We start from the raw sequence: 12,940 nt of genomic DNA, 5'->3' as shown, positions 1-12,940 counted from the left end.
GCCAGCACTCTTAACCTGTGAGCCATCTCTCCAGCCCTCTAATAAGCTATCCTAAGCCTATAACCCAGTGCTAAGGAGGCTGAGGAAGAACTACTGCGAGTTCATGGCTGGCCTAGGCTACATACACATGGAATTTCTGGTCAACATAGATTATACAAAAAAACCCTAACCACAAAGCAAAAACAAACAAAAAACTGGAAGCATTACCCCCCTCCCCCACAGACCTCAAAAGTTCCATTAACACTCAATGACATCGCTTACTTAGACCTAAACTAAGTAGGACTATCCCTCAAGACAGTCTCCTCCAGGTCACACGTCACATGCTCTGGCCTTGGGAGAGCTTCCGTACAGTCACCTGTGGATGTAGGTGAGAGATGCATCCACAGGGGCAAGACAAGCGAAGGAAGCAGCCAGCCACAGCAGCCAGAAGCCATGGCAGGTCTCCTCCACGGACGGAGGTCCTGTGATGGGATGGGCATGGCAGGTCTCCTCCACGGACGGAGGTCCTGTGATGGGAAGGGCAAGGCTGATAGAGAGATGGTTCATGGGAACTGAAACACATTTGTGAGGAACACGTTTTCCCCCTTCCCAGGTTAGCTGAGAAGTCCTTAATTTAAGCTAGCCTGGAACTCATGACAATTCTCTTGCCTCAGTCTTTCAAGTGTGATAGGCAAGAACACCATGCTTAGATCTTAAGTCTTGAGACAAGGTCTCACTGGTAGCCCAGGCTGGCCTCCATGGTGAAGTCATGTGCACCATGCCTGGCTGCTCTTCTAAAACTGCTATACAGAAACAGCCTTGAAAGAGGAGGCCCGACACCACCCGGCACAAGCTGTACTTGCTCTATCCCATCAGGGGCCTGGTGATGGTCAGGCCTGAAGGTCATGGAGACTCTGCCAACTACTCCACCAAGACGACCTTCTATAGCAGCTGTGACAGCTTGCTCCACGAAACACTCAGGCCTCAGGGTCGCTCTGCTGGCAGGTGAAGACACCGCCCACCTACCCACCCACCCCACCACCCACCCACCCCACCACCCCATTCACCCACCCCCACCACCACACCCACCCACCATCTAGCTCAGGAATCTAGACACACGAAAGGGGATGAACCTTCCTTCAGTGCTGCACTTCTCCCTTCCATGTTCTGTGCTGGTGCTGTGAAACCCAGAAACCAGGCATGCTAGTGGAGTGCTCTGCCACTGAGCCACGCCATGCGATGAACACATCTGTCAGGCCAGTGAGATGGTTCATCAGGTAAGGCCACTTGCTGCTGAGCCTGGAGGCCTGAGTACAATCCCTAGAACCCTCATGATGGAAGGAGAACTGGCCTCTGCAAGGGGTCCTCTGACCTCCTCTCATGCTCAGGGGCACGTGAGCCCTCCCCCATAGTAATGAATGAATGAATGAATGAATGATTGTAGCCATGGCTGGCTTGGAGAACTTTGTAGACTAGGCTAACTGGAAAGCAGAGAGTGCCTCAGTCTCTCTCTCAAGTGCAGAATGATGAGATTAAAGGTGTGTGCTACCACGCCTGGCTTTGAAAAGCATAGAAACTATAAGGTCAACCAGACCAGCGGTTTTCTGAGTCTGCAGGTTGAGCCCCGCCCCTCCACACCGGGCGTGTGATGTTCAGAGTGAGAGGACGAAGGCTGCACACGCCTCATCTGGCTGCTGCTGGTCAGCACCTCTCATTGCTTTGTTTTTATGCCCCACCCCTTTCCTGATTGAAGATTCTCAGGGTCAAATTCAGCAGTCTTTTCCACAGAGAGTCAGGATCAACAAGAATACAGGTCCCCAGGGACGCAGAGGCAGCCCGGCCTGCCAGGCGACTCTGAAAAGCAGGAGCCGCAGTGAAGGAGGCATCAGTCGGTGAGAGGAGAGGTGGCTGGGCCAGCACCTGCCCAGGTTCCTGCCAGGAACAGGACCTGCACCAGGTGAGTGTGTCGATAACAGGATGGGGAGGGGATGGTGGGCAGCAGAACCAGCAGGTGTGCGTTCTGAAGGAAACAGGGCACACCTGCCTGTGACTGCAAGATACAGTATTAGCGGTGTATGACAGGCGGACTATTTTCCCCCCAAAAACAGTCTCATGTTTTTTGGCTTTAAGTCAAAGAAAACCATGGTGGACCATTTCCACAGCATGTGACAGATGACATTTCACAGGTGTTGACAAGCCACTGCCAAAGCCTGCTTCTGAAGATGCCACTAAAGATGAACTGGCAGCTGTGCTTGTTCGGCAGACACCCCACAGAGGAGCCACCTCTGCAGAACACGGCTGAGCCAGCACACAGGTGTAGGCATGAGCACACTGCGAACGAGATGCCCATCTATCTTATGGACAGCCTGTGGGCTCAAATTAGCCCAACTAACATGATATATCTAGTGGTTTTTAAAAGCTGAGATCCATGGTGCTGTGGACACTGTCCTGAGCCCAGGGAGGACAAAGAGAACAGAAGAGAACCTGCTCTGACCACAGTGACTTGTGTCACCATGTTCAGAAAGTAGCTGTGACACATGGGGTCTGTGACCAACCAAGTAGCAGGCTGGTGATGACCCCAGTGAGAGGATCAGGAGAAGGGACACTCTGGAGGTCCTGTGGCAGCCACTGGCCTGGCTCCCTGGCTTCCGTTCAGCCTTCAGGTTCCACAGGCTCTCAGAGTGGGAAATGAACAGTGAGCTGGGCTGTGGTAAAGCTGGATGAAATTCTGAAAACTGCTGATCAAATGAAGAGACTTCTCAAAAAGACAATACACTAACTAACTACTATAGCTCATGTGACAACACACTAAATAGAAACAGTGGATGGCCCGTGCTGAAATAGCAGCTGGCTAGGCAGTGGAGTCTGAATGGGTGACACAGACCCCAGTATCAGCTGGCCTGAGGACCAGGAGAAGGTGTTAAGACAGACACACCTTGCTCTCATCCACCTACAAAAGGCAGAAAACCACTTAGGCCAGGGAGTGCCCTGAAGGACACTGGGCTACCCCTGGGACAGTCTTCATTTAATTATATAAATGTCTGAAACAGCAGTCCCTAGGGCACAGCTGCAGCAGGGTTACGGGGGCACACTCTGCCAGTGTGAGAGCCAAGCATACCCCGAGCCTTCTTCCTGACCACCAGGAGAGGCGTGCCAGACCATGAGGACTTACTGTATACCTTAGTCAAAATTCCCAAGTTGGGAGTGGCGGTACGTGTCCTTAACCCCAGCACAGAGCTCTATGAGTTCCAGGCCAGCCTGGTCTACACAGTGAGTTCCAGGCCAGCCTGATCTACAAAGTAAGTTCCAGGCCAGCCTGGTCTACACAGTGAGTTCCAGGACAGTCAGGACGACATAATGAGACTATCTCAAAAAACCCAAGCAGGCTGAAAAATAAATAAAGCCTGAAATGACACCAACCAAGAATCCTCAGTGTTGTGAGAGGCTTAATCTGCCTCTCCTTCAACAAGGGTCCTCCGTCCTGGCGGACTTCTATACTAGGGGCAGGGCAGTTTATTTTGGGGACCAGACTTGAAATGATGAGCCATCAGAGTGTTTATGAAGGTAGTAAACCTTGAAACTCTATAAATTCTTTAGTAAAGGAGACCCTAAGGTTTGATGCTCTCAGTAATTGACTCGTGTTGACTGAATCTGTGAGCAGCAGTCCTGGGCGGCAGCAGCTGCTTTGCATTTCAAAGCATGTTAGGAGATCAGAAACTACAATGAAAATCGTGGGTTATTTAAAATTTAAAACGTCTGAGACAGGCAGCACTCTCAAGGCTATGAAACTTGAGAGTAACTCAGAGCTCTACCAACCCCCAAGTCACTTTAAGGAAAATAGCTCCTCTAAGCCCATTTGCCATGACAATATGACTTTTATGGCAACAAAGAAGCGGGGTTCACAAACAGCAAGTCCTCCTGACAGCTCACTCGGCCAGCTCTCCTCTCAGTGCAGAAGGACAATGATGGTAGGTATACAGCAGTTGCCTCATTAATGTGCTCTCAGCACTGTCTGCAGTGCAGCACCTGATCAAGTTCCTACTCCGCTCCTAGACAGTTGACCACATTGGTGTCAAGAGACATCATTACATGCCTTGATTTTAATGCCTAAAAGCAATTCATCAGCTCATTTCAACAGGTTTAACTTTGTAACCATAAGACTGCTCTCAATTTGTCACTCAAATTCTTTATGGAAAGAGTCAGAGTCAATGTAAGGGAGAAAGGCGTGAACACACAGCTCAAGAGCTGTGCTCAGCAGACAGAGTCATCAGGGACACACAGTGACACCACAGGGAATGGTTGCCATGGGAACGGAGTGCAACTAGTGCACAGAGTAAGAACTCCCCTACCAGCCGCTGTACTACCGACCTGGAGAAGCCCACTGTGAAGCTAGGCACCCACCATGGCAAAGCGTCACTTCACTACCCCACATTCACTGGAGACAGACAAAAACATGTCCACACAAAGACTTGCACACAATGACTACAGCATCTTTGTAACAATGAAACAAACACTACACAAAGACTTGCACACAATGACTACGGCATCTTTGTAACAATGAGACACTACACAAAGGCTCAATGTCCATCAACAGTTGAACAAATAAGATTGTGCATGGCCATGAGATGGAGCGTCACTCAGCAATAAGCTCTAAGGAGAACTAGACTGATGAGGCTGACTCTCAGAATCACTATCATAACTACCAAGAATCCACTGCATGAGTCCACTATGTCACATTACAGAACATGTAAGCAATCCAGGAACACAGAGACCCACATAAACGGCTGTTGGAAGGTGAGCTAGAAAGGCAAATGAGTTACCAGGGCTGTAAGGAAAGGTAGGGCAAAGTTGCCAGGATGTGCTGGTAGTTTCAGAGTGTACACACATCTTAAAGTGGTCCAATTATACCCAGGTGCGCCTACCACACCTGCCCGCCGGAGCCAGGAGGGTACGTGAACCCTAAGGTCAGCCAGGGCATCACAACAAGCCCTCTTAAACAAACGCAGAAAGAAAGAAGCCAATAAACCAGGTTCTGCTCAAGTGGCACTTTCCCATCTACCTATCTATCCCTCCACTGATCTTGGAAACTGCTGTGTAGCCAGCAATGACCTTGAACTTCTGCTCTGCCAGCCTCCACCCACATGTGCAGGGCTATAGACCTACAACAGCACACCTGGTTCATGGGAGCCCAGGGTTTCACGCAGGCCAGACAGGCACTGCACCCACTATGCTGCATCCCCAGCCCAGGTGACACCCTTAAGAACATACAGTGAACATGCTTCAGAGGAGCTGGGGTGGCTGGGGCTGGAGGAAGATACCTACTCTCTAAATGTTCTGTTGTTCCTTTAGGAAACTGAAAGAAGACCTTTCAAGCAATGGTGGCGACAACACACTGAGCTCAAAGCATGAGCCAGCTCCGGACCACAAAGGCTGGGCTGGTGGCGTGCGGCATGATCTGTGCCTTCGTCTTTCTTTACTTGAGAAACCCAGATCCTGAGGAGGCCGAGGCTGAGCCCACTCACCCAGCTGTGGTGGAATGTGGCTTTTATCCAGATGAATTGTGCTCAGCTTTATTTGACGGGAAAAAGGCAGCCCCCCAAATTGCACAATTCTGCAAACCCCCTCAGAACTCTGAAGTACCTGCTCATTTGCGCTCACTTGGAAACTGCTCCAGGATGGCCCAGGGGCTGCATTTCATAACCAGACCCCTGTCTGCAGAAGAGGGGAACTTCTCTTTGGCCTATGTTATACATGCTCCTAAGGAGCTAGCCATGTTTGTGCGGCTTCTCAGAGCAATCTACGCACCTCAGAATGTGTACTGTGTCCACATTGATGAAAAGGCCCCAAAGAAGTTTAAGAGTGCCATGCAAACCTTCGTGGACTGTTTTGGAAATGTCTTTCTTTTATCAAAGACACAGAAGGTGGCTCATGACAACCTCAGGAGGCTTCAGGCAGAGATTGACTGCATGAGGGACCTGGTCCATTCCCCATTTCAATGGCACTATGTCATGAATCTTTGTGGACAGGAATTCCCTATCAAAACCAACCAAGAAATCATCCGCTACATCAGAACCAGGTGGAAGGGTAAAAACATCACTCCTGGGGTGATCCCACCACCAAACACCAGACCCAAGACAGGTCAAAGCTCTCCAGAGCCCAGCCCCAATGAAAACAGCTACACACCTCCAAATACAATGTTCAAACAAAAAGCACCCCATAATCTAACAATTTACTCTGGGAGTGCCCACTACGCACTTACGAGAAAGTTTGTAGGGTTCATCCTAACTGATCCCCGTGCAAAAGACATGCTGCAGTGGTCCAAAGACATCCACAGTCCCGAGCAGCATTACTGGGTGACCCTGAACCAACTGAAAGGTAGGATAACTCACCGTGTGGGTGACACGCAGGGCAGAAGCTGGAGGGGACCAACTCTTAGCTGTCTTGCTGTGGCAGGGCCTGCATCTCACAAAGGCTTCCACTTAAAGAATATGGGGTGGCCTCTTGTTTCAGGGGTGTGGAGTCAGGGAGACACTTGTCATGTTCCTATGCAACCTGGGTATTTTAGGCTTGTCTGGGTCTCCTCCAACAGAATCTTTTGGAAATCCTGGGTATAAATGTTTAGGAAAAAAAATCTGCATTTTTTAATTCACTTAATAATACTACTGGACAGTCACTACAGCCTAGGATTGTGCTAAGGGCTCACTCCTGTAAATCACAGTTCTCGGGAAGCTAAGGCAGGGGGACAGTGGTACAGTAAGTACAGCCTAAGCTACAGAGTGAGGTCTTTTTTTTTTTTTTTTTTTTTTTTGGAGACAGGGTTTCTCTGTGTAGTCCTGGCTGTCTGTCCTGGAACTCACTCTGTAGACCAGGCTGGCCTCGAACTCAGAAATCCACCTGCCTCTGCCTCCCAAGTGCTGAGATTAAAGGCGTGTGCCACCACTGCCCGGCTGAGTTCTTCTTCTTTTTTTTTTTAAAGATTTATTTATTTATTATTATAAGTACACTGTAGCTGTCTTCAGACACCCCAGAAGAGGGCATCATATCTCATTACAGGTGGTTGTGAGCCACCATGTGGTTGCTGGGATTTGAACTCAGGACCTCTGGAAGAGCAGTCAGTGCTCTTAACCACTGAGCCATCTCTCCAGCCCCAGAATGAGTTCTTAACTAGAAAACAGAAAAACAAAAAACCCTGAAACAGGAAAACTGATGTTGTCTGTGGCAACCCCACTACTTCTGGGGAACTCTGGTTGGCGCGTTCCTTTAGGTGAGTTTATAGCATCCCCTTTGGCTGACTGGTTCCCTCATAGCATGCTGCTTCAAGCATGGCCGCCTATGGCTGTTGATAAATAACACTCTTGCAGACAGGGACCCAGCAGGAATGGTCTGGGAGCATTCTCTCTCGGTCCACTGCAAGCCCTGTTCCCAGATCACCTACCAGGTGTTAGAAGGGAGTGCGGCGCAGAGCCCCAACATGGTCCTGCGGGCACATCACACACACCCAGTGAGTTCTGAGAGGTAGGTGGTCCTGCGGGGACGTCACACACACCCAGTGAGTTCTGAGAGGTAGGTGGTCCTGCGGGCATGTCACACACACCCAGTGAGTTCTGAGAGGCAGTGCACAGGTCTTTCTCAGTGACTGCAGCTCTGGAAGGGCAGTGGCAGGCAGCACAGCTTGCTGGGAACTGTACGCTACAGTGTGCCCTGGTTCTCTCCCACTCAGATGCTCCAGGTGCCACACCAGATGCTGGATGGGAAGGACACATTCGAGCCACGAAGAGGAGAACAGAGGCAGGAGATGGTCATAAGGGGTGCACAGGTAAAGTCTCGGGGAGCAGTCTGCCTCAGCCTGTGGAGCGCTAGGACTAAGGATGTGTATCACCAAGTCCTGCTCACCCAGGGCACAGGGTGGGCAAACAGCTCTCGGGAAGCTCTTGCTGCAGGAGTGTCTTTCTGTTCTGCTCTGGTGGGTTCTCCCCTGGGAACCACAAATTCTCCCTCTTTCTGGTGTCCCAGAGGTCTGAGTCAGAGAAGCAAAGGAGAGGTCATGGGACCAATTATAAAAGGTCTAGAGGGACTTGGCTGAAGGCCAACCAGTCTGGGGCAAACACTCGGGGTGCAGGAGACTACAGAGTTCTTTGGAGGGTAAAGTCCAGTCCTCTATCAACCAAGCTCACTTTAGAGATGGCTGCCTGAGGACTGCAGAGGGCTTTGGGGGAACCGCTGCTTTACTGCACAATGCTAATGAGTGAACAGATGTTCAATGTTCTGCAGAAACCACAAAGCGGGGGTGCACTCATGTTGGGGTACCAGTCGCAGGCCGCACTGGCTGACTCCAGAAGGACTGTAGCAGAGCACGGCACCCCTCTTGGGGGCTGCCATCTGTCCACAAGCAGCTTCCTAAGCAGGGCACAAGCTACCACACAAGGACATCACTCCACTTAACAGCATGCTTGGATATGGATGCTAAACTAAGACAGCAAACCAGACAGGCATAGGGAGCAGCCAGGTGCCCCGCTCCCCAGCCATTTAAAAGACTGACCTAAAATGAACAGGTTAATGAGGGGGAGAGTGCCAATTCTGATGCCAAGGTAGCTCAAAGACAAGTAAACACACTGTCCTGACGGTGTCAGGTCAGAGAGCCGGAAGTGATCAGCTCAGTGGGTTGATATTTTTTTTTTCTTCTTTTTGGACATGGGTAGTGAGGAAGAGATAGGCTCCCACTATGTAGACCAGGCTAGCCTGGAGCTCAGAGATCTTCCCATCTCTACCTCCTGGGATTAAAGGCATATGCCATCATGTTTGGTTAGAACATTTTTTGTTTTGTTTTTTTAAGGTAGACATTGTAATTCAATGGGAAGCTACAATAGCATCCATTAAACCCTCTCCCTAGCATCTACTGAGCTTCATGGACAGACCATGTTCCTTTTCCTTTTGAAGCAGGGTCTTGTTGTGTGGCTGGGCTGGCCTTAAACTCATGATCTTCCTGCCTCATTCACCCACGTGCTGCAATGAGGTGTGAGCGGCTGCCCTTGGCACAGCTCTGACTCCGCCTCCATGGCCTTTCAGGCCTAGCCTTGCCTGTGGGCTGTCCATCAGAAAGTTATCAACTCTCTTGGTTCTTCTGAGTAAAGCTTGATGTAAGTGTAAGTTCCTGTTTTAAAAGGAATTAGAATCCAGGGCTCATTAGACCCAGACTGCCTGGGTACTAATTCTGTCCTCATAATCATGGCAATCCTCCTGCCTCAGCAGCCTCCCAAGTGTTACGGCTTATAGGCATGAGCCCCCTTGCCTGGTGCAGCAGCATTTTTTAGTGGTGAAATTCCCTCTAGTCTAAATTCAAAATCCACCCTTAGACCATTAACAGCTACAGAGCGATATTTAATTTGAGCTCTTGTGCACAGTGAGCTCCCCCTAGCTGATACTCGAGGAAGTGAGCACACTTACTTGTACTGGGATTGAACTTGTGCGGAAACAGGCAGTTAAATTTCTATTTCTTTCTATAGGCCATGATGCCCAAGACACCTGTGTGTACGGCCTGGGAGACCTGCCTTGGCTCATCCAGTTGCCAGCTTTCTTTGCCACGCTGGAGCCCTCTGCAGACCCACTGGTGGTGGTATGCCTAGAGAGGCGGCACCGACTCAAAGCCCTCCAGCAGGCTGAGGTCCCCCCAGAGCCACACTGGCAATTTCCCCAAGAAAGCCACTTCAACAGCCAACCTCATCACTGAGGGACTTGTCAGCATCACTCTTTAAATTCCTTTATGTGAATTATTTAAAAAGTGATGCAGAGACATGCTCCCGCCAGACTTCACCACTACACAGGCAGGGAGAGACCTAGGAGGACCACCCAAGGCTGCGGTTGGGAGCCCAAGCCAACAGCTGGAGGCCCAGCGCGTTATCAGCTGCCAAGTTTCTCCACCTGCTCAATCCAGTTCACATCGGACACACCCACAGCAGGCCTGGTTCTGAGGGCCTGGAGATCCTGGGTAAGAGGCACTGCTGTACAACAAAGCCCACCCACGGGAAGCCATGCTTCTCTAGAGCTGTTCCTATGAACTAAGAGCAGTACAACTTTATTCTAGAAAACTCCAGGAAGATGTGTAGGGGTAAAATGAATAATCCCACAGAGGAACGTGCTTCTTAGGAATGCTGCCCTAAGTCTGTGCAGTCTTGGCATGCCATCGGCTGTTCTTCCCGCCATGTTGGCGGCTACAACTGCACTGCCCTGCCACCTCCACAGGGGCTTCTGCACACAATGGTGTGGAGAGAGAGGGAGGAAGCCACTCTTGACTCTTACAGCTGGTGCACGGGCTGAAGGCATCCTCTCCGTTGCTGCAGCTGTCTGGAAGACTTCTATAGATGCATTTTCTCTAGCAGTGTCCTTGGTGGCATAAAGACTGACATGTTCAAGGATTTTATGTGTATGAATGTTTTGCCTGCATATATGTATGTGTATCACATGCCCATGGAAGTCAGGAACTGGAGTTACAAATGGTGCCAGACACTATGAGGTTGAACTCAGGTCCTTTCCAAGAACAGCCATGCTCTTAGCTACTGAGCCACCTCTCCAGCCCTGCAATTGTTTTTTAAGTAGGAGCCCAGGAAGGAAACCAACACACACCGTAAAGGCCAAATATCAGCATATCAGTCAACAGAGGCTTCCACACACAGAGCTGAGGTCACATCAGTGAAGTACTGAGAGGCCTGGAAAAGCTGAGCAGAGTGAAGAGACCCAAAAGGCAGACACCACAAACCAACTTTAAGCAAAATATAGAAGATTAAAGTAATCTCTGCCCAGCCAACATCTTCCTTACTATACACTGAAATGTTAAGACATTCCTGCCCTCTTGCATGGTGATGTGTTTCTTATTACAAGCCACAGAGCACACATCAGGAATACAATTTGCTTTCTGGCTAGTGATCCGTTTATTGTGTAAACCAAACCACCGCACTTGTACGTCTGTGGATGCTGTTCTCTGGAGGCAAAGTGCACACCATGGTGTACAGTGTGAGCAAAGCCAACTTGAGCCAACTTGAGCCTCTGAAAGCCTGAATTATTTTATTGCCAAGTGGACTGTGTTTGAGTGTGTCACAGCCTCCCATGGAGACAAGGGACAGACCTCAGTGAAGCCCAGGCTGACAAGCAGAGACCAAGTGCCTTCCCACCACAGAACAGCAGGCTGGCTTTGAACTCACGGATCAGCCTGCTTCTGCCTCTTGATTAGTGGGATTAAAGGCGTGTGCCACCAACACCCATCCCTCATGTCATTGTCCTGTTGGTGATTTATAAATTTCAAAACGTGCCTGAACCTGACAATCTTTTGGTCCTTGCCCTGTGGCTTCATTTCCCTCCTCCTCATGATGCACAGCAGGGCGCATGCTGCACCATCTCTGCCCTGGGCACTCTGCTGCAGAAAGGGACCAGCACTTGCCGCTTCAATCTACACCCCAGCCAGACTCCTTCTCAAAGGCTCCTTGAAGTGACCAATGAAATGTGAGAAGCTCCAGGCACAATTTGCAGGCCTGACCTATAAAAATTTCCCAAGAGAAGTTCTCTCTGTTTCTCATCCAGCTAAAGAAAGATGGGAGGAAGAAACTGCCCAGCCAGACTTCTCTCTGCTGGGCACCCAGTACCCAAGGACGGTCCCAGCAGCAAGCCAGCCTTCTATCAGTGTCCTTACCAACAACTTGAGAAACCTCACACTGCAAGTCAGAGTCTGGCTCCTGATAGCAACACAACTGTTTATTTCCCGACTTAAAAACGTCCCTGTTTAGAACTTTTGGATACAAGGAGGGCTCTGAAGAGTCGTAATAACCCCTTCATTTCACATACTGGGCTCTGGGGTCCAGAGAGATGCTACATGGACACCCCAAGGGGATATGTTCCTCAAAGTTCCTGGGCTGGAAAGTCAGTCCACAGTGTAGCAGTGCTGGGAGTAGGGCCTGGTGGCAGGCAGGCATCTGGGTCACACAGTCTCATGAAGTAATGAATGTTAACTAACGGTATTGATTAATGTCTCAGGTTCTTTATAAAGGACAAGTTCTTTCCCCATATGGAGCATAACCATACTTCAGACAGAGGATGGGGCAGTGTCAGTGGGGGAAGGGTCCTGGCTGAGACTGGTGGGGAGAGGCACTCCACACAGAGAAGATTCTGTCAGCGGGAAGAGCGTTGCGGAAACCTGATGCCCATCAACATTGGAACCCATGCTTGCTTGAGACACTTCACTCCCTGCCCTCCTTATCACCACCTCACCCCATGCTAACACCCTTCACATTAGAACATGGAATAATGCACCCTTGCAGACACCTTGCCAGGGCTCCCCAGCCTCACAAACTGTAAGGGAAATTTCTTTTCTCTATAAACTGCCAGGTCACAGCGGTCAGTGTCTGTGGGGCAGACTAGGATGGGAGGGGATAAATGAACGACCGGAAGATCCCTGCTCATGTGCCATGGCTGTCCTGTATTCGGTGGCACCCAGACTCTTGCAGTCTTTCAGGGCCTGCCCCACTGTTGAAGTCTAAGGGGGAAGCGCCTGACGCAGGGAGGGGCCATCTCCAGACATGTCATTCAGACCTCACCGAGTGTTACCACCTTCAACGGAGGCTTCTACATGCCACAGCTGCATCAGGAGGCTACCTCCCGAGGTACCACTTTTAAAGCCTGACATGACATCTGCACATGCTATGAAGACTGGTCAGCTACTGCCCCAGCATCTCATACTGACGACATCATCCATCAGCTTCGTGAATGCTGCAGGAGTGGAGGGTGTGCTATAATGTGAAGAATATCTGGAGCCACTGCACCCTGGCTTTTTATCACCTTAGACTAAATCCACAAACACCAAGGAGGTCACCCCAGCCCTCAATGTGAGGTGACTATAACTACGCCTGTGCCTCCTCACCCTGGCCACACTTGCAGCTCCTTGAATCAGGGCCCTGCCACTCCTGCTGCTGCGCCC

The 12,940-nt window shown here is 50.3% G+C and overlaps 2 protein-coding genes across 2 annotated transcripts in view; one reads left to right on the top strand and one right to left on the bottom strand.

Annotated features, from left to right (window-relative positions):
• The window catches only part of Rtf2 (replication termination factor 2), a 30,811-nt gene that overhangs the window by 9,590 nt on the left and 8,281 nt on the right, over positions 1-12,940 (bottom strand). The window lies entirely within an intron of this gene.
• Positions 1,781-10,487, top strand: LOC116091474 (beta-1,3-galactosyl-O-glycosyl-glycoprotein beta-1,6-N-acetylglucosaminyltransferase 7). Its single transcript, XM_031372897.1, has 4 exons — positions 1,781-1,936; positions 5,329-6,354; positions 7,700-7,795; positions 9,483-10,487. The coding sequence occupies exons 2-4, from the start codon at positions 5,385-5,387 to the stop codon at positions 9,704-9,706; spliced, it is 1,290 nt and encodes a 429-aa protein (XP_031228757.1). The 5' UTR covers positions 1,781-1,936; positions 5,329-5,384; the 3' UTR covers positions 9,707-10,487.

Source organism: Mastomys coucha, unplaced genomic scaffold, assembly GCF_008632895.1.
Source record: "Mastomys coucha isolate ucsf_1 unplaced genomic scaffold, UCSF_Mcou_1 pScaffold15, whole genome shotgun sequence".
NCBI lineage: Eukaryota > Metazoa > Chordata > Mammalia > Rodentia > Muridae > Mastomys > Mastomys coucha.
This window is presented reverse-complemented; position numbering and strand designations above follow the sequence as displayed.